Source organism: Natator depressus, chromosome 7, assembly GCF_965152275.1.
Source record: "Natator depressus isolate rNatDep1 chromosome 7, rNatDep2.hap1, whole genome shotgun sequence".
Classification (NCBI taxonomy): domain Eukaryota; kingdom Metazoa; phylum Chordata; order Testudines; family Cheloniidae; genus Natator; species Natator depressus.
Genome location: NC_134240.1, coordinates 118,207,452 through 118,228,532, shown reverse-complemented (window position 1 = coordinate 118,228,532; position 21,081 = coordinate 118,207,452). Strand labels below are relative to the sequence as shown.

The window sequence follows — 21,081 nt, the reverse complement described above, 5'->3', positions numbered from 1 at the left end:
ATCTTGGATAGCACAAAGCACTTCTATAAACCATAAAATGAACATTTCTAAGATGATGTCTTAGACGCTGCTTGAATACTTGAGAACATTCTATTCAAGCATTCATTATGTCTAGCATTGTTAACCCTAATACACTCAGTGTGTCTGTTGTTAGAAGAAGCTCTCAAAATCTGTAATCTCTAAGAGTAAAGGTTTTAAAAGAAAGTCCAATGGTTTAGGTGATTAAGGCTCTGGAGGTTATGCTCTACATAGCAAAGGCACACTTTTACCAGCCCTTCTCCCAGTGACAGAACCAGGCTGGCTAAGTCCATTTACACTGTACTAATTAGATGTGATATACTCCCCAAACCATGTTCATGGGGGAGAATGCAAAATGTTTCTGCCTAATCTAGCTAGACAGAGACTAATGTCCCACGGAGCCCATAAGCACGGTTCTAACAGATGGTACCTTTTGAGAAGGAACGCTTTTTCTTTATGAAGTGACCACCTTATAGTTCTGAATTTTGTTACTTTACTTTCACAGTAATTTTTCTAGATAATTTATTAAAATCTTTCTCTGGGAGACACCAATAGGTAGCATATTGTTTCCAAGGATCTTGTTGTCAGGTGGGAAACAAAGTAGTCTTAAATAACTCGTGACCAATAGCAATCAGATGTTTGTAGATGACTTGTCCACTTCCTGGTTCAGGTAAGCCTTTTTGGGATCATCCAAACAAATAGCAGCGCACTGTTGGTGATTTTGCTGCAGGAACTTTCCAGCTTACAGTCACCTTTTGGGTACCTGTTGGCTCTTTTGTTGGCATCAGTCCTAACAGTCCCCTTTTTGCACTTCTGAAGTCAGAAAATTCAAAAGTGGCTGCCTTTTTTTAAAAAAAAAAAAGCACACTAATAATGTTGTGATTTTCTGTGACATACCAAATGGAGGCACTTCAGAACTTTCATTTAAGATCAAGAATGTTTTATTTAAAGATGAATTACTTAAGGCTGTAAAATCCTGATTCCTTGCTTTAACTGCCAGTATTGATACTCGGAAGTTTAGAACCAATTCTGCCTGCAGTTACACCTAGGCTTAACAAAATTCAATTTTTTTTTATAATTTTGACAATATCAGTGGCTATTAGACAGGATGGGCAGAGATGATGTCCCTAGCCTCTGTTTGCCAGAAGCTGACAATGGGTGACAGGGGATGGATCACTTGATGATTCCCTGTTCTGTTCATTCCCTCTGGGACACCTGGTACTGGCCACTGGTGGAAGACAGGATATTGGGCTGGATGGACCTTTAGTCTGACCCAGTATGGCTGTTCTTATTAAATTAAGTGAGGGGTTAGGGCAGCACTGATAGAAGTGCTGCAAGAGGCTCCCTGTATGGCTGAGGGGACCAAGACACCCAAGTGCGGGGGAGGCTGTGGTCCCGGTCCAGCAGAGCAGAGACCCCCAGCTATGGGGCATACCACCCTGCTGCTGAATGGCTGCTTCCTGGGGACAGTCCAGCATACTCCACTGCTGAGTAATTGAGTGGGCTTGTGACAGTACATCCCTGTGGGCCTAGTTCCAGGGCGGTCTGCACTTGCCGACTGTTATTGATGGATTTTTTTTTGAGAACGGGGGTTCTCTTTCTGAGTGTCAGGTGAAATTGACATTTACCAATGACTAATGATTTTAATTGAATCTTCCCAAGCCTAGTTACACCTGTACAACTCCAAAGACTTCAGAGTTACACAAATGTCAAAGAAAAATTTAGTCCTTAAGGTTAAATTGCTGTCCTAGCTTGGGCTGGGTTTCCCTATAGATGTAGGACAACTGAAGAATACAAATAATGGTACAAACATGGGCAGCAGCTTTTCTCCAGATAAAATCTCAATTTCAGAGTTACTTACGAGCTGGCGATCGCGTGAAACATGCAGTTTTTGAATATCCCGAGCCCTCTGGTTTAAATCTTCCATCAGCATCTTCATTTTTTTATGTTCCCATTCCAGCTGAAATATCCCTTTAGAGAAGTCTTTACTTTCCACCATGCTAGCAATTTTCTTTTCTCCTTGAGCCTGAAAAAGATTAATTTTAGCATAATTTATGGATTACAGAATAATTTTTTCTGTAACAGGATGAACAGGACTTCTAATTTCAGTAATTTTAATGTGCCACATTGCAATCATTTTCAGAGGCTGGTGTCCAGACAGACTTCATGTCAAAAAAGGCTAACAATGTTAGGAACCATCAGGAAAGGGAGAGATAAGACAGAAAATATCATAACGCCACTATATAAATCCCTGATACGCCCATACTTTGACTACTACATGCAGTTCTTGTTGCCCTATTTCAAATACATACTAGAATTAGAAAAGATACAGAGAAGGGCAACAACAATGACTAAGGGTATAGAACAGCTTTGGATGAGGAGAGATTAAAAAGTCTGGCACTTTTCAGCTTGGAAAAGAGATGAATAAGGGGAGATATGATCAAGGTCTGTAAAATCATGAATGGTGTGGAGGAAATGAATAAAGAAGTGATATTTATTCCGTCACATAATACAAGAACCAGGGGTCCCCCAATGAAATTAATAAGCAGCAGGTTTAAAACAAAAAAAAGGAAGTACTTCTTCACACAATGCACAGTCAACCTGTGGAACTCATTGCCAGGGGATGTTGTGGAGGCCAAAACTCATAACCAGGTTAAAAAAAGAATTAGATAAGTTCCTGGAGGATAGGTCCATCAAAGGCTATTAGCCAAGATAGTCAGGGATGCAGCCCCATGCTCTGGGTGTCCCTAGCCTCTGAGTGCCAGAAGCTGGGAGTTGATGACGGGATGGATCACTTGATGATTGCCTTGTTCTGTTCATTCCCTCTGAAACATGTGGCTTTGGCCAGTCAGAAGACAGGGTACTGGGCTAGATGGACCATTGGTCTGACCCAGTATGGCCATTCTTATATTCTTTTTTATGGAACTTGTTGCCTGTTGCTGACACTTTAAATTAACGCTACTGCTTCAGCCTTGTATCACAGATGAGGGTGAAACAAATTGCAGTCAATACCTGTCTGTTCTCCCACCTTATATAAGTGCTGTGGCCCATGTTTTTAAAGGTATTTAGGCATTGCTGAGCTTAGCTTTGCAACACCTAACTGATTTAGGAGGCTGTCATTCTCAATGGTGATTTGGGAGCCTAAATCCCATCAACTGTCAATGGAATTTTGGCTCCTAAGTGCCTAAATCCTTTTTGGAAATGACATTGAGGCTCCTAAATGAGGTAGGCATTGAAACGGTGAACTCAGCAATGCTGAAATACCTTTAAAAACGTAGGCCTAAGCATTTTTCCTCCACGCGTGCCAAAGACGGCTCACAAGCTGATCTTTAGTGGCACTCTGCTGCCAGCCAGGGTCCCGGCTGCCAGCCCCGCTCCGCCCACTGCTGGCCTGGATGGACAGAACCCCAGCTGAGCAGGGCTGGCGGCCGGGACCCCGGCTGGCAGATGGAACCCCAGACCGGCAGCGGGCTGAGCAGCTCAGCACACTGCCTGTCTGGGGTTCCGTCTGCCAACCGCGCTGCCGGTCCGGGGTTCTGTCTGCTGGCCCCTGCCAGCCGTGGTCCTGGCCGCCAGCCCCGCTCAGCCCGCTGCCGGCCCAGGATTCCGTCCATCCAAGCCGGCAGCTGGTCTGGGATTCCGTCTGCCGGCCCCTGCCAGCTGGGGTCCCAGCCGCTGGCCCCACTCAGCCCGCTGCCAGTCTGGGGTTCCGCTGGGGGCCCCTGTAAATGTAAAATTTATTACTGGCACGCCAAACCTTAAATTAATGAAGACTTGACATGCCACTTCTCAAAGGTTGCCGACCCCTGCTCTACAATATTTGAACTTGTCCCAGTTTCAGGTATTTTGCAGTTACCAGTGAAGATTGTATGCAGTAGCAATAAAAAGCAAATTTTTATGCAGCTGGGATGGCAAGAAAATAACCTTTATTGTGAGTATGAAAAATGAAATGTGCCATGTATGATCCCACAATTTCACCTTTATATAAAAGGAGAATCACTTAATTTTTGGAAGTTTCACTGTAACCCAACATTCAGTTACCTGACATGACTGCACAACTGGGGAATGTAGGAGTGGTGTATAGGATATTAATTCTCTATAAATAGCATGGACATAGTGCTTAAAGATGCTGCCTTTCCACTGATCAGGATTCCAGTGATCAGTGCTCAGGATGGTAGCCTTTATATTAGAGATGTTACAGAACTCATAATAGCTTCAAGGACCTTTCAAAACAAAGGTGATAACTGAGCCCATTGGTATATGGAAGTGCATTAAAACAGATTAAATCAGTATTACAGAGATGTCAAACTAGATAAAAGCTGCAGTCTCCAAAGGAAAATCCATTCATTTAAAGCCCTTAATTTCCTCCAGAAAATGTAAATTACCCGGATTGTGCAATTCAGTTCTTCTATAACACTCTTGTGAATGAGAATAGCATCAGTATAATCTGGTATTAGCTCAGCAGCACTCTCCAATTCCACCTGTCCTTGTTTAAGCAGAAATTGGATAGTCAAATCCAGTTGAAACCTCATCTTTTCCTCTCGTAGCCTAAAATTGCAGAGAATCAATAGTAGTTTTTAGTGATTGATAAAATGCTTGTATTTTAAATCTTCTCTATGATCAGAGGGTAACAGAAAGACTAGGAAATCATCTGAAAACCAGAAAGGGTCACTGCAATTTTCATAATTCTTTGTGTTTGCTAATGACCAAATGCATGTTTCAGCAAGGGTTTGCTCCCTCACACCCTGTTTTCTCCTATTTGCTCCTCCAGTGAGTGCTTCTTTCTACACAGACTGTTTTGTCTTCACTGCCAAGTCAAGCAGAGGTTATAAGGGAGAAAGCCCCTACTGAACAAAGAAAAACTTTATCAGTAACTGTAAAGGCATGACAGAAACCTCCCCCATCCTAGTCAAGTACATTTCTTTTTGTTTAATTATCTTGGAGTTCGTTCCCAAATAACACTCCCATCTCAAAGGTGGTGAGAACCAGGTGGTGTAGTAGCTGATAGAATAAGAAAAATACAGCATTACGTGTTTGAACCTCTCATTGAAGTCAAGGCTCTTTCAGAATTGGGCTCTATGTCTCTTAGATGAGTTTTAGAGAGAAGTGTGATACAGTACAGAACTGTACACTTCTCACTAGACTTAATTCTGTGTCAGCAGAGTGCTAAAGTGTAGATGAATGTGAATGTAAGAATAATAAGCAAAATTACGTATTGAGTTCATTTAAAATTTTTTCAATGTCCATCCTTATCTTCTCATCATCATCCATCCTTTTCTGGAGAAAGGCCTGCATCTCCGCTAGCGTCAGGGCTTTCCGTTTCACCTAAGCAAACAACATCACCACTACTTGAACACACTGAACTTTGCAAATATAGAGGAAAACCTTTTATGGTAGACAGACTTTTGCTCATTCTTCACAAGAACAGATATTTAAGATCTGAATGAGGGAGCTGGCTACCTTCCCGACTCCCATTAAAGTCTATGCAAGTCCACAATTATAGTCCCTAGCTGCTCTTTGAAAGTTTACCCTTTACTGATGCATATTTTTTTCCTATGAAAGGAAGGTCTCATTTCCTTCTCACTTCAGCAAAGCAAAACGGATCTTAGCTACATCTTTGGATATTTAAGGTTTACATCTTGGTGACCTTAATTATATTAGTATAATATAATTTAATGTAATATCTTAATATACCGTAACCTCAATTAATAGTGTAACAGGGCTTTCTATCAACATGTTAGTATTTGCTCTTGATGCACTAGGAAGGAAGAAGCATTCATCAGGGTAAACAAACGCAGCAGATTTACATGTAGGTTACAGATGCAGAATGGTAGGATACACCTTGATGGTTTGCTTTTGTTTTGGTGGGGATGGGGGAAGGAGAATGAGGAGGGATACTTTGAGACAGCTCCTACTTCCCACTTATTTTCTTTAGAGGAGAGCAGGATGTGGCTTCCTCGGAAGCCATTCATACTGCTCTGTATCTGCTGAAAGAGGGAACTTTGCTAGAGTGTGATGACTACTCAGCTCATTCACACTCTGGAAGTGAGCTAGGGACTCACAGATCACCTACACTGTGCTGCCACTTGCTTAGTCCTCAGAACTTGATGCTCTGGGTTAAGATCCCAAAGCATAAAACAGTAAATCAACAGCAAAATAAATCTGATGGAAATCACTTGACGTACCAGCTGTTCGCTTTCCACTTTTGTTCGTCTAGCCAAACAGAAACGTTCCCAGACCGTCGGGTCTAATCCCTCAGGCATGTTTTCAGGGTCATCCATTTCATCTATGGCTTTCATTAAATGGGCAAGTGCGTCTTCATAAGCTCTGGCTGAGCCTGGCCGATCTCCATAAGGGTTAGCAGTGTCAAGGTGCATCTTGATCTTCTGGGCTCTGGAGTCATCAACCATGGCATACATAGTAAAATAAATATTTTATCTTTCTTCTTACTTGCTACATAGAACAAGGTCTTGTAGCACTAAAAATGCTTCTCACCATTGTCTTAATCTCTTTCAGCATGCAACCAGGAAATATTATTTAAAAAACATAAAAAGGCATGTTTTGGGTGGTTATTTATTAATTATTATAATCATAAAATCCTAGAATATCAGGGTTGGAAGGGACCTCAGGAGGTCATCTAGTCCAACCCCCTGCTCAAAGTAGGACCAATCCCCAACTAAATCATCCCAGTCATGGCTTTGTCAAGCCTGATCTTAAAAACTTCAAAGGAAGGAGATTTCACCACCTCCCTAGGTAACCCATTCCAGTGCTTCACCACCATTCGATCCCTAGTCTGTAGCGGTACATGAGATTCTTCCGTCCTAAGTGCAGGACTCTGCACTTGTCCTTGTTGAACCTCATCAGATTTCTGTTGGCCCAATCCTCTAATTTTTCTAGGTCCCTCTTTATCCTATCCCTACCCTCCAGCGTATCTCTCTCTCCTCCCAGTTTAGTGTCATCTGCAAACTTGCCGAGGGTGCAATCCACGCCATCCTCCAGAAGATTTTCATAGAATATCAGAGTTGGAAGGAACCTCAGGAGATCATCTAGTCCAACCCCCTGCTCAAAGCAGACACAATCCCCAATTTTTTTTGCCCCAGATCCCTAAACGGCCCCCCTCAAGGATTGAACTCTCATCCCTGGGTTTAGCAGGCCAATGCTCAAACCACTGAGCTATCCCTCCCCCCTAACCGGCCCCAGCACCAACCCTTGGGCACTCCACTTGATACTGGCTGCCAACTAGACATGGAGCCATTGATCACTACCCGTTGAGCCCGACAATCTGGCCACCTTATAGTCTCTCCACCTTATAGTCCATTCATCCAGCCCATACTTCTTTAACTTGCAAGAATACTGTGGGAGACGGTGTCAAAAGCTTTGCTAAAGTCAAGGAACAACACGTCCACTGCTTTCCCCTCATCCACAGAGCCAGTTATCTTGTCATAGAAGGCAATTAGATTAATCAGGCATGACTTGCCCTTGGTGAATCCATGCTGACTGTTCCTGATCACTTTCCTCTCCTCTAAGTGCTTCAGAATTGATTCCTTGAGGACCTGCTCCATGATTTTTCCATTTTAAATAGCATATATAATGTGGGGAGAGGAGAAGATTGCTTTAAAATGTCTGTCAGTCATCCATATGATAGTTGGTCATCAACAATGGTTAATGACCATCGTCATTACAGAGGTGCAGTTTTAAAAACAGGTTAATAATCAATGGCCTACTGCTAACTAAGACACTTCACAGAGCTTAGAAAATAGACTCTCCTCTCCCATCATAAAGGTAAAAACAATAACATGTAGAAAATGGTTTGAGCCAAAGGGAATTTTACCGTGGTCGGCGTTTGTAAAGTTTGAAAAGATGATCAATGTGATGCGCTGGAACATCAGAAAATTCCTTTTTAAAGCCACGTTCCAGAATCTAGCAGGAAAAATAATCAGCAAAACTTCAGCATGCACATATCCTAGAAATATAGAATAACGATGCATGCTAAAAGGTGCTAGGTGGAGTTGGGCTATTTCATAGATTGCCTCTCTCAGAGATGACAATTTACCATGTCTCCTGTGCTTTTTAAAACCCAGAGAAGTGTCTACAAAAAGTGAGACTAGCAGGTTAAGCGTAGACAGTGGTCTTGGCACTTTGTAAGAGACACAGTCCTTGCCCAAGAAACTTACTGAGGCCTGATCCTGACCTAGCCAAGAACTGGAGCATCTGAGTATTCCCACTGACTTCAGTGTTTCATCAATCTGTATGGAACTACTCATATGTTTAAGTGTGCTGCTGAACTGGGGCCTAAATACTGTATATTCTGGAGGTGTAGCACCAAACCCCTTTTTATTTTTTTTTGCAATTGCATCTGCTTGAACATATGACTAGGACTCTTACTTTGTCTTCAGCTACTAAGTTGTCATAGGTCTCCCTGTAAGCATCATCTTGTGCTCGTGCAACCTGGACCGCCTCTGCAGTACTGAGCTGTAACAAAACCAGAGGGATTTCAGAAACAGAACTAAAAGTAAACACAGCTGCTGGAATGCTATTCAAATGTATTACACATGCTGAAGAGATGTCTTGTCTCAGCTTAAGATACAACAATTGGGTTAAATTCACCTCTGGTGTAACATGCTCCTAAGCAGACACCACAGACAGCACTCAATATGTCATGTGCCTGTCTGATCTCTAAATTGGATTCCTGCAAGGCTTTCTATATGGGGCTACCTGTAAAGACCACACAGAAGGGTCAGCAGGTGCAAAATTTATCTACCCAACTGCTTAGTGAAGTTTGTCATAAGGAGCACATTATTTAAGTGCTCTATAGACTGCAATGGCTCACTATGCAATTCGGGGTGCAATGTGATATGTTGATGATAGTGGTCCCCAGCTACCTGAGTGTCTGCCTCTCTCCCTGAATAGCATGACAGGTGAGAACAGCTAGTGCAAGAGGTCCCTAGGTTTGCATATCTGTAGAACTGGTCCAACAACAGATTTATAGGTGAGCTTCCAGGACAAAGCAGTCAGAATTTTATAGAACATTTGTAGTCCTGTATATACTTGTGTACAAGTGCAGAAATGTTTGTTTTGAACTCCAAAGTCACTATGTTGGCTTATACATGGCTCGTCAGTGGTGGGCAAACCCAGACAACTTCAGTTTCAGGAAATTAATTGAAATTTCTCAGAATTTACCATTTTCTTCTCTAAGAAAGACGGCAACATTAGATATCTTTTTGTGGAGGGTTCTTGTAGCAAAGGCATTATCAGTGCTACCAGACAAATTACAGACTGCCACAGGACACTAAAATAGTGTATTTGACAGATAATGGCATGCTTTCCTCAGGGTATGGAAATTTACACATGTAATTCCAGACAAGCTGAGAGAAGTATATACCCAAGAAGAGGTGCTTTTATTATAGGAGTCTTCTGCCACCCTTAAAAAAAAAAAAAAAAAGATCAACAGCTGTGTAAATCATGAGGGAAATTATCTGTGGCAGCTTGGGCAACATTTTTATTTGTAAAGAGCAGGTTCCATATGAAAATGGTTGGAGCCTTATAGTCCAAGTACTGGACTCACCTTCTCCTTCTGCTTCTTGTCAAGGAAGTGGTTCAGTCCAGCTTCTCTTGTGCTCAGCTCTTCATCCAACAGCAAAGAATAAAGGAGGTTGTTTATTTTGAGTTCCTCCTGTGGAAAGATTGTAAGGAGAAAGATCAGCACGCTTGCAGCTTGGGAGATGGAGATAAAATTCCAAGATCTCTGCCTTACCTGGTATATGACCATCTCTGATTTAACTTTCCGCTCAAAGAGCTTGCTCACAGTGTCATCAAAAGTTTGTGTTGTTTCCTGAATGGAGGTCTGAAGTTTCTTCAGTTCAGTTTCTAGTGTCTGGGGGGGAATGGGAAGGAGGAATATTAAAGCTAAAAGAATGTGCATGCTTTTAAATGTGTGGGTGGCTGGAGAGGTGCACAGACAGTGAGCACTTTGGGTAGGGACCGTCTTTGTGTTCTATGTTTGTACAGTGCCATCCTGCTCCTTGACTGATGCTCCTAGGTTCTACCGCAATACAAATAAATAAATAAATAATAATATAATATAATCCAGTGATGACATATCTAGAAAACAGACAATAAAAATTGATGATGACTCATTTATTTACATCATTAGACCATTCCCCTTCAGAAGCCATGAATGCCAGCTTCATTATCTTCTGCTCAGGTGGAAATCCCAGGTTTATGAAAAAACAAATTTTAGTCATGTTGGTCTGACAATATAGGGACTGTCTTATGACGTGCTGAGTTCCTTCTCCTCCTGTTGTAGTTAATGGGAGCTGAGAATCATACCCAAACCTAGTCATTAAAATCAAAACTTCAAAGTGTGTGGCTATAGGTTTTTTATTTTACTGTTTAAAAAGAGAGATTACATAAAATAGCTTTGACCATTGACTTGCAATGAAACTGAGGAGCCTAAAAATGGGACTCAGGAGCCTAAATCACGTAGGCACTTGAAAATATTACCCAAAGATTAGTTTTTATTCCAGTTAGCACTACTGAGCTGAGAAAGTAGTTTCAGAATTAGCTAGGTTCTATTTTGAACTATCAAATTCAGCTAAATTCTGGGGAGTCATTACATTATTGATAATATTACAGACAGAAGGAGCCAAGATTTGTTTAAACCAGGCATGATGGGTATTGGAGTGCGCAGCGCTTCATAGGATCAAGCCCTTTATTTCCACCATCACATAAAAGCTGTATTTGAGTAAAAAGTATCAGAGACAATGCTATAAGACAGTAGAAAAAGAAAGGATCTTTCAGCCAAAAGGGCCCAACAAATGACACATTTGGAATGAGGGTGTGGCAAGGCTGACTGTTCTGCTGCCCAAATTTCTCTTTGAAGAATAAAAATTGTGAAATTATGTGCATCTGATATCCATATTCCCTGCAGCTCTGTTAATGGAATGTCAAACATCTTTCTGGAAATAGTTGTACATTTGTGATGGAAAGCAATAAAGCAGTTTAATCAGACTTGGAATGTGCTAGTTATCACAGGTAAACCTCGTCTTTTCTGCTTTAAGTTGGAGCTTCTACAATGCCACAGGTAACTTTGTTAATTTTTAACACTTATTGGCATTTTTTTTTTTATTTTATTAAAATTGGTCTGGGTTTTCCCCCTTTAAGAAACCAAGAGGTCATGTCAATAAATCCTGAGAAAAAAGAGAAACTGTGTGTAAGGACGTTGAACAAAATCACTCCTTTTCTCATTTTATTTTACCTTTCTGTATTTTTCCCTTTCTTCATTCAGCTCCTTAACTTTTTTCTCAAATTCCTTGAATACTTTCTTTTCCTCTTCATTCCAAAGGGTATCAGGTTTAGAAACAAAAGGAGGTGGGGGAATCTCCTGAAGATATCAAAACAGCCATGCAATTCATGAGCAACATCAATTCTCCATTAAAGAGCACTGAGAAAAAGAACGTACAGCACCAGCAATAAACCTCTCAAAGTTTATTGTGAGCTTCATCTTAGTAGCAGCTGGAAGAACTACACAAGTCTTGCGTCCAAAGAATGTATATCTCTGCTTTGGCCCTATTTTATGTTCCTTGACTTCCTGGAGTAACACCAGTGTTGAACCTGCAGCATTTGCTTGGGATGGAGCACTAACTACACCTCCTAGCAGCACCAATGGTTATGGTGTGAGTAACATGGCCATTTTTGCTTTCATTCTCTCACAGAAAATCATCAGATACAATAAAATACAAGTGAGATTTTTCGGTAAGTTCAGTACTACTACTATTGCTAAAAGATCAGTTTTTCCATTATAAATCCCTTAATTAACTCCTAAGCCAAGATGAACTTTCATTTCCTGAAAACATATCAGCTTTAGATAGAGTACTTGGGTCTCTTTTACTTTTTCATTCTAGAGCACCATTGTACTTGGACAGCAAATGTTTTCTCCCTCTATTATTGCATCGGGCTTCCTTCGCTGTAGAAGGTAGAGCGAAGCAGCCTCTCCTAAGATCAAGGCCAAAACCCATTTATGAAGTGGCCATTAAAGAAGTAATACCAAGTCAGGTATCTATACTTGCTACTCTACAGCACTAGCACATCACCTCTGAAGCAAATGAAGCCGACACACTGAATTCCTATGGTCACTGCTTAATCTGGGTCTCCTAGAATCATCTGATTTGAAAGGGAACTATAGTGGATTGATCTTCCCATCCGTTCTCCTGTACAGTGGAAGAATTGATTCAGTGTCCCTAAATCATCCCTGTTAGCAAGGTGTAGTCTCACCTGGAATAGCTCCAATTATAAGAGTTCCACAACCTCTTGGGTTATCTTGTTCCATTGCTTAACTCCTTTAGAAAGATTTGCACTGCTAGTGAAAATTCATATTTATACAAAAATATCAAAGGTTTCCTCTTTCAACACAATTCTTATGACAAAGCATTTTCTCAGGAGTGGTGCTTAAGGCAAATTTTCACCATTTCTGTCCTTTTGTAATTCTTGGAATTCCAGTTAGAATTCAGAAATGGTGAATTTTATTCAGTTCTAATAACAACTGTTACTTTAATCATATGAGAGAAACAACTCACAATCTTCAAGATGTGTTCCTTTTTGATTTCTAGGACCCCATTCATCATGTCATAAAGGGCACGCTGTCTCGCGCTGTTCTGGAAAAGATAACAAATGAAAAGAAAATGCTGCAGAACAGGGTACTTGGATGGCTCAAGCCTTTCACCTCTATGGTGCCAATGAGAATCTGTGATATGTCGCCAGTGAATGAAATGCTGTTTGGTGACCTATGGGAAATACACTAGCAATCTCAGTCTGATTTTTGGTGGACAGATGCCCACATATCAAGTAACTATCACTACAATGGGCACCCTAGTTTTTTCAGAAGGGAGGTTCTTTTTAGAGTGCTTGCTCATTTACATTCCATGTTTGCCGTGCACAGTCGCTGGAGATTTTTTTTCCTCAGTGGCATCCACCGGTGGGATCCCGGTGAAGGTGTCCCTCCTGGCACTTGGCCCACTGGACAATGGCCTATGCAGGTTCAATGGCCTTTTTGGAATCCATGGCGTTTTCCCTCAGCATCGGGCCTGCTTTCCAGATGCTCATACTTGGTGGTGTCAGAGATGGGCTCCTCTGTCACAGTGACCACGACCCGACCCAGACTTCGGTACTGAGCCCAGTACCAATATTCAGGACTTGGGACTACATGATGCGGTCAGTGCAGAAAAAGAGGGGGAAGGCTCCCGCCAGTGCAGGCCTCTTCCTCCCCAAATGAAGCAGTCGGGATTGAGTGGCTCAACGCCTCAAAGTGACTTCAGAGCTCACCAAGAGCTACTGTAAAGGGTGGCTCTGAACCTAGGCTGGAAGTGGAGGTGCTTAAAGAATCCTCCCACAGCCTGATCAACATCTTGGCTGCAGTGGTCCTACCCCTCAATGAGACTGTTATGGGTCCAGTCAGAAACCAATGTCAGACCCCATCCTCTCTGCCCCCTACTTCAAAAAGAGCAGAGAAAAAGTACTTTGTTGCTGTCAAAGGGTAGGAGTACCTATATTCCCATCCCCCTCCCGGACCCCTTGTGGTTGTAGCAGCCAACGAAAGAGACAGGTAACGGCTGCAGGGTGCAGCCCCCAAGGTGAAGGATTCAAAGAAGCTGGACCTGTTTGGTAGAAAGATTTTTTCCTACTGGGGGGGTTACAGCTCCGCATTTCCAACCAGCGGACCTTGCTAGGAAGGTATAACTATAACATCTGGGACTCCCTGTCAAAATTCAAGGACTCGCTGCCCCAGGAGTCCAGACAGGACTTCTGCAGTCTTGTGGAGGAAGGGCGGGCTATAGCCAGGGCCCCCCTCCAGATGGCCCTAAACACAGCTGACATGGCTATGGCATCGGCGGTAGTCATGCAAAAGAGCTCTTTGCTCTAAGCCTTGGATCTACCACCAGACATTCAGCTGTCCATTCAGGACCTGCTGTTTGAGGTAACTTCCCTCTTCTCTGAACAGACAGACGCAAAGCTCCACGGCCTGAAGGATTCTAGCCTTTGTGTTCCAACACCTTTGAGGAAGCACTTCCGACCTCAGCAACCGGTCAGCTTCTCATCTCTGCCACCACGTCTGGACCTGTTCAAGAAATGAAGCAGGGATTATAAGCATAGGCAACTGCCCCCATCCGCTTCAGCCTCTCTACTGGGCTCTCACAGATATCCAGGAGGCTCCGAGCACAACTTCTGAAGGGGCGCCCGAGGGTGTTATGTCAGTTCACATACCAGATCCTGCTTCCCCTTTGTTTTCACACTGACTCTTCTACTTCAGTCCAGCGTGGTCCTTCATCACCTTGGACCATGGTGCTGAGTATGGTGGAGGAAGGTTACACCCTTCAGTTTTCTTCCACCATCTTTGTCCCTCTTAAGGGACCCTCCTCACGAGCAACTTCTAGTCCAGAAGGTGCAAGCCCTCCCAGGGGACATGGAGGAGGTGCCTCAGAACTTGAGAGGGAAAGGGTTTTCTCCCATTATTTTCTAATCCTGAAGGCCAAAGGGGGTCTCCGACCCATCCTAGGCTGACACTGCTTCCACAGTTATCTCAAGAAACTGAAGTTCTGCATGTATTCCTGGTGTCCATTGTTCCCTCCCTGAATCCAGGGGACTGGTATTCTGCCCTCGACTTGAAAGATGCCTGTTTCCACATCTTCACTTTTTGGGGCCACAGACGGTTCCTCAGGTTCATTGTGAACCTGACCCACTACTAATTCACCCTCCTCCGCTTTGGCCTGTCATCAGGCCCTCAGGTTTTCAAAAAATGCATGGCAGTGGTGGTGGCTTCCTCAGAGGTAAGGGGTATGAACCCGCCCTTACTTCGATGACTGGCTGATCAAGTGCTGGTCCAAGGCCTACGTGAGAGCTACCTTCCGAGCCTTGGGGCTATTGATAAGTGAGCAGAAGTCACCTCTCATTCCTGGCCAGAGGATAGAATTTATTGGTGCAGTGCTCGATTCCACCTGGGTCAGAGCCTTCCTCCCAGAGGCTCGCTTCCAGATAATGTCATCTCTGATATAGCAGGTCAAGGCCCACCCCGTCACGACAGCTCATTTCTGCCTCAAGCTTTTAGGTCACATGGCCACATGCACATAGATTCATAGATATTAAGGTCAGAAGGGACCATTATGATCAGTACATGGTGCAGCACGCGAGACTGCAACTCAGACCCCTTCAAGCTTGGCACTCCTCGGTATACTCGCTGAGCCATCACCATTTGGACTTGGTGCTTACAGTTCCCACACAGGTCCTCATGTCCCTCGACTGGTGAAGGGATCCCTGGTTGGTAGGCTTGGGCATTCCCTTCATCAGTCTCCAAACCTCAGTATCCCTAATCTTGGATGCATTCGAGCTAGGTTGGGGGGCTTACCTTGAGCACCTCAGGACTCAAGGTCTGTGGTCCCTGGAGGAGCTCTCCTTGCACATAAATGTCAGAGAGCTCACAGTGGTCCACCTAGCGTGCCAGGTGTTTTTACCCCAGATTGCAGGCAAGGTTGTGCAAGTTCTTATGGACAACATGGCAGCCATGTTTTACATCACCAGGCAGGGAGGTGCACACTCTTCCCCACTCTGGTAAGAGGTTATTCGCTTGTGGGAATATGTGTGAAGCACTCGATCCATCTCAAAGCTTCTCACCTTCTGGGAGCCCAGAACAATCTGGCAAATCACCTCAGCAGATTTTTCTCCTCTCACTATGAGTGGTTCCTTTGCCCTGATATAGCCAGGATCATCTTCCAGCGGTGAGGGACTCCCCTCATAGACATGTTCACAATCAAGCAAAACAGGAAGAGACAGCAATTTTGCAGCCCAGGCTTGCTCACAAATGCCTTCCCTGCTCCCCTGGACAAAGCATCTGTTCTGTGCATTTCCTCCCATTCCTCTCGTGCATAAAGTCTTACTCAAAGTCAAGTGGGACAAAGCAAAGGTTATTCTCATAGCCCCAGCGTGGCCACACCAGCCCTGGTTCAGCAAGTTATTGGACCTGTCAGTAGTGACCCCATTGCCACGCCCTCCCCTTCCAGACCTGATCTTGCAAGATCACGGCCGACTGCTCCACCCAAACCTCAAGGCCCTCCACCTGACCACATGGAAGTTCCATGGTTGAGCTGGCTGTTCGGAGCAAGTCCACCAGGTATTGCTAGGTAGTAGGAAACCATCTACTAGAGTGACTTACCTTGCCAGGTGGAAGTGTTTTTCAGTGTGGTCGTCCCAACGAGGCCTCTCACCCACTAGGTCTGTGCTGGAGTATCTGCTTCATCTGAAACAACAGGGCCTAGCCACTTCGTCGATTAAGGTACACCTAGCAGCCTTTTCCACCTTCCACCCTCCGGTGGATGGTAGGTCTGTCTTTTTGCATGAAATGTCGATTCGCTTCCTCAAGGGTTAGAGAGACTTTACCCTCAAATTTGTGAACTCATTCCCCTGTGGGACCTAAACCTGGTCCTCTCAAGGCTCATGGGTCCTCCCTTTGAGCTGCTGCTATCGTGCCCTTTGTCATATCAATCATGAAAGGCTGGCTTCCTGGTATCGATTACCTCGGCCAGGAGGCTCTCAGAGATCAGGGCCCTTACATCACAACCCCTGTATATGGTGTTCTTTAAGGACAAGGTACAACTTTGCCCCCACTCCACATTCCTCCCGAAGGTAGTTTTGCAGTTTCATCGTAATTAGACTATTTTTCTGCCAGTTTTCTTCCCAAAACTGCATAAGAATGTGGAGGAGCAGCATCTTCACATCTGGCCTTCTACATAGAAAGGACCACGCCATTCCGTAAATCCACACAGCTCTTTGTGGCAGTAGCAGACAGGATGAGAGGCCTACTAGTTTCAGCCCAGAGAATTTAATCCTGGATCACTTCCTGCATTTGCACGTGCTATGAGTAGGTGGGTGTCATCACCTGCCATCTTGACTGCTCATTTGATGAGAGCTCAGGCTTCATCAGCAGTGTTTCTGGCCTAGGTCCTGATCCAGGACATTTGTAGGGCAGCGACCTGGTCATCGGTACATACTTTCTCCTCCCACTGTGCCATCACCCAGCAGGCTAGAGATGATGCCAGATTTGGCAGAGCAGTGTTGCAAACCACATGTCCATGAACTCTGAACCCACCTCCTTGGGTACCACTTGGGAGTCACCTAACGTGGAAAGGACATGAGCAAGCGCTCGAAGAAGAAAAAACAACTACTGACCTTTCCATAACTTGTTCTTCGAGATGTGTTGCTCATGACCCACCCTCCTTCCCCTCCGTCGGAGTTCGCTGGCAAGAAGGAACTGAGAAGTTGCAGGCTGGCTGGGCCCCTTATACCGGCACATGAGTGCACACCACTAGAGGGCACTAGAGCCAGCCCGACAGATACCACTCTGGCAACTGTGCATGCAGTGTGCACACACCAAAGGTGGAATGGACATGAGCAATACATCTTGAAGAACAACAGTTACGGAAAGGTTAGTAACTGTTATGTCAATGGATGCACAGGCATGACCTACTTACTTACTCTGATTAAGGTGTTGGCAGGTTAGCGTGGGGGAAGGTTCCATTATCACTGCCTATGGTATACCTATTCTGTGGCCAGATCTTTCTTCCAGGCTGTTGCAGATACATACTTTTTAAAGCCAGAAGGGACTATTGTGATCATCTAGTCTGACTCCTGCAAAACTCAGGCCAAAAAGCCTCACCCCCAAATTTCTGCATCAAGTCCATAACTTTTGATTGAGCTAGAGCATATCTTTTAGAAAACTATCCAGTCTTAAAATCTGTCAAGCTGAGACCTTTCACCAACACTAAATATTTTTTAAAATAGCACCCCTAACTTAATTCCTTCCTTCCTCCATAAGATTGCTATTTAGTTCAGATTGTAAAGGATGGTGAGGGAAATGGACTGTAATATATTTAACTATAATTGCAATAAGTCCCCAATGTTAAGTGAGTTAGCAAGGAAAATACTGCTTCAACAAAAGTACCAGAGCAGCAAGACGTCTTTCCATTTCAATCTTAGCCATCATCTCCGCTTTCGCTCTCTGCTCTGGGGTAAGGTATTTTTCAACTTTAATCTGTGAAGACAAAGAGACTCAGCTCAGGTTTTCCTCTGGGTAGGTTCTTTCACAGAATTTTTAGAAAAACATCATAATATGGGCTAGCATGCTTATTTCTTTGTATCGCTGCTCTCTGTATCAAAGTAATACTCCTCAAAATGTTCACTCTCTTGTGAATATACAGTACAGATTTCTCTGCAAGTAGTCCAAAAGCCATGCTCTAAACTAATAAAACATAAGCTCTTCCCATTTTTTCTCCTGTAGATTGTGGTTTGTGTGTTATGCATCTGGGTTTTGTGGTACTGGAATGGAGGGGATTGGAACATCTCCCTCAACTAATCAATCTATCTAAAACCACACTACTAACATTACTCCCTTCCTTGTATCCCTTCACTGACTCCTTTATCTCCTGTAGATTCAAGCTCCCTGGCTCCTCACCTTCAAGGTTTTGTATTACTCTGCCTCCAGTTATAGTGCAACACTTAAGTTAAACATTAAAAGGCTCAAGTTCTGTTCTAGATCTAGAACCCATGGACTCCTAGTACATTCTACATTTGGCAAAAATACCACCACTAGTGTGTACGTCACACAAAACAAGGTGATGGCATGTGTGTTTCCAGGACTGACATGATGTAGAGGAATGCATGAATCTGAAATGAAAGAGGATCCTGCAACCAAATCTCATTTTGGGAGAGAAGACAGAGAGAAAAAGTATGGATCAGATGAATAGCGTAGCGTGTGCCAAGAATTCTGTGATGATTTATAACTTGCTAATTAAATTTAGAGGTACTATGCTATCTATGCTTTGACACCAAAATGATAGACACTAGCACCTGCAAAAATTGCCTATTTGGGATAAATTCAGATACTGTACAGAAGGCAGATGATTGCCTATGAAGAGATCACATTGAAAAAACAAATGTGTGAAACAACATAAGAGACGCTCACTCTAAGTCCCATCACAATCCATCCATAGTTACCATCTGATGGCTGTTCAATGATGTATATGAAACAAAGTTGTGATCTCAGTCCAGTTTCTAGTGGCTAGGTATCCACTTCAAAATTAACACCCTTACTGATCACTACTGCAAGGGAGTCGGGGGGGGACGACTCAGAGATGAACAGAGAAACTAAACCATGCTCTGACTGCCACAGAGGTGTTCTCTCCAGGTCAGGGTTGAGGCACAATGTCTGGGCAGGGTAACTGTATGAGTCTACTGTCCATGCCATGCTGGACATGGTCTATGGATAAACAGAAGGCTTTGTTTTCCAGAGATGTTAGTCAAGCATCTTTACAAGCATCAAATTTAACTTCAAAGATTTTTGCAAATTTCTTTCCACTCTACAGACAGAATTATTCAGAATCTTCCCCCAAAACCTGGAAAATCCAAGGTAATGCAGAGTACAAAAAAGGGTGAATGTGTACATGGACACATCAGATTTATGGCTACTTTCTGTATACTGACCTAATGGCTTGAAATGATGGAGAACCAGAGAACTAAGTCTGCACAAGTGTATAAAAGGGAATGATTTATTTTTCAAATACCTCTGAATCCTGGACAGCGAGAGCTCGCTCTGGTATCTCATCATCTGTCAGAGCTGGCTCCCAGACCTCCTCCTGGAGTTCGAGCTGTTCCACGATTTCTTGGATCCTCAGGTTCCTTTCCTTTACACGGGCAATCTCCTGCTCCTTCTGTCGAGCGACGGTGTCAAACTCCTTATTAAAGGCAGTTTTCACTTTGTAAATGATGTCCTGAAATACCACACAAGGAAATGGAAACACTGCAAAGGTCACATCCGTCTTGACTGGACACCACTCACCAACAAGTCAGAAGACAGAAAACCAAGTGTGTCTGCGTGTGCCTGTGTGTGTAAGCTACCACACCTCCTTCATAATAACCCTAAATGCAAAATTCTAGTTGTATTAAGCATGCGAATGCTAACTGAGATGGGGAAAATGGCAGGCAGAGCTAAAACTTATTTCTTCCGATTTCTTAGAACTAATCCATGCCTTTTCTGATACCTCAATACCATCTTGCAAAGCTGCTGTTGTAAATAACACACTGTCAAAAACAGATTAAAAAAATTAGGCAAACATTGGTTTCTTACCTGTGATAAGAGATTATGGTAAGACATACACACAAAGCAGCGAAGTTTAGGATGTGTGGGTAATCTTAATTTTATTTCCTGCTTTTGAGTGCTGTAGTCTGCAAACTTAAAATTGCTTCTGAATTGAACAGCATTATATACAGGAGCTCCTCATTTAAAGTCGTCCCGGTTAACGTTTTTACGTTGCTGATCAATTAGGGAACATGTTCATTTAAAGTTGTGCAGTGCTCCCTTCTAAAGTCCTTTGGTAGCCACCTGCTTTGTCCACTGCTTGCCGGAAGAGCAGCCTGTTGCAGCTAGCTGGTGCGTGGCTGGAACCAGGGTGGGCCGGCAGCCCCACTATCAGCTCCCCGCTCCCCTAAATTCCTTGTGCAGCAGCCGCTCAGCAGGCAATCAATTGCTAGCAGTTCAGCTATCCCTCCCCGCACTGCCATGTGCTGCTCCTGCCCTCTGCCTTGGAGCTGCTCCCCAAGACTCCTGCTTGCTGTGCGTGGAGGGCTGATCAATATGTTTTTGGCCTCATTGGTACATATTTTGTGTATCACTCTCGATAACAGAGAGATCGGGGGAATGCGTATCACAAGGGTGCTGAGGAGGAAGGCATCCCCCAGGGATTGGGGCCCCAAACCTGCTCTTGAGCAGAATTGTGGGCATTTATAGTTCTGGGATGTTGTGAAGAGGTCGATGGGTGGGTGACCCCAGTGTTTGAAGAATATGTTTCTTCAACCACAGGACCACATTGTTTAGTTCCCATTCATGATCCTGGGAAAATTCTCTGCTCAGTGTATCTGCTGTAGTATTTTGATGACCTGGAAAGTATGAGGCTGAGATTCTGACATTGTGCCGGATACACAATAGTTTCATAGCTTCGGTGCATAGGGAGTGCGAATGCGCCC

The 21,081-nt window shown here is 43.7% G+C and overlaps 1 protein-coding gene across 1 annotated transcript in view; it reads right to left on the bottom strand.

Moving 5' to 3' along the window:
* CFAP43 (cilia and flagella associated protein 43) overlaps positions 1–21,081 on the bottom strand; it is an 88,822-nt gene that overhangs the window by 5,008 nt on the left and 62,733 nt on the right. Inside the window, exons 25-36 of the mRNA XM_074959402.1 lie at positions 19,623–19,829; positions 18,005–18,094; positions 12,594–12,671; positions 11,276–11,401; positions 9,773–9,892; positions 9,584–9,691; positions 8,404–8,490; positions 7,850–7,938; positions 6,204–6,411; positions 5,231–5,343; positions 4,404–4,566; positions 1,880–2,044 (exon numbers count right to left, since the gene is read on the bottom strand). Of these exons, the coding sequence (XP_074815503.1) occupies positions 1,880–2,044; positions 4,404–4,566; positions 5,231–5,343; positions 6,204–6,411; positions 7,850–7,938; positions 8,404–8,490; positions 9,584–9,691; positions 9,773–9,892; positions 11,276–11,401; positions 12,594–12,671; positions 18,005–18,094; positions 19,623–19,829 (1,554 nt within the window). The remainder of the gene's footprint in view (positions 1–1,879; positions 2,045–4,403; positions 4,567–5,230; positions 5,344–6,203; positions 6,412–7,849; positions 7,939–8,403; positions 8,491–9,583; positions 9,692–9,772; positions 9,893–11,275; positions 11,402–12,593; positions 12,672–18,004; positions 18,095–19,622; positions 19,830–21,081) is intronic.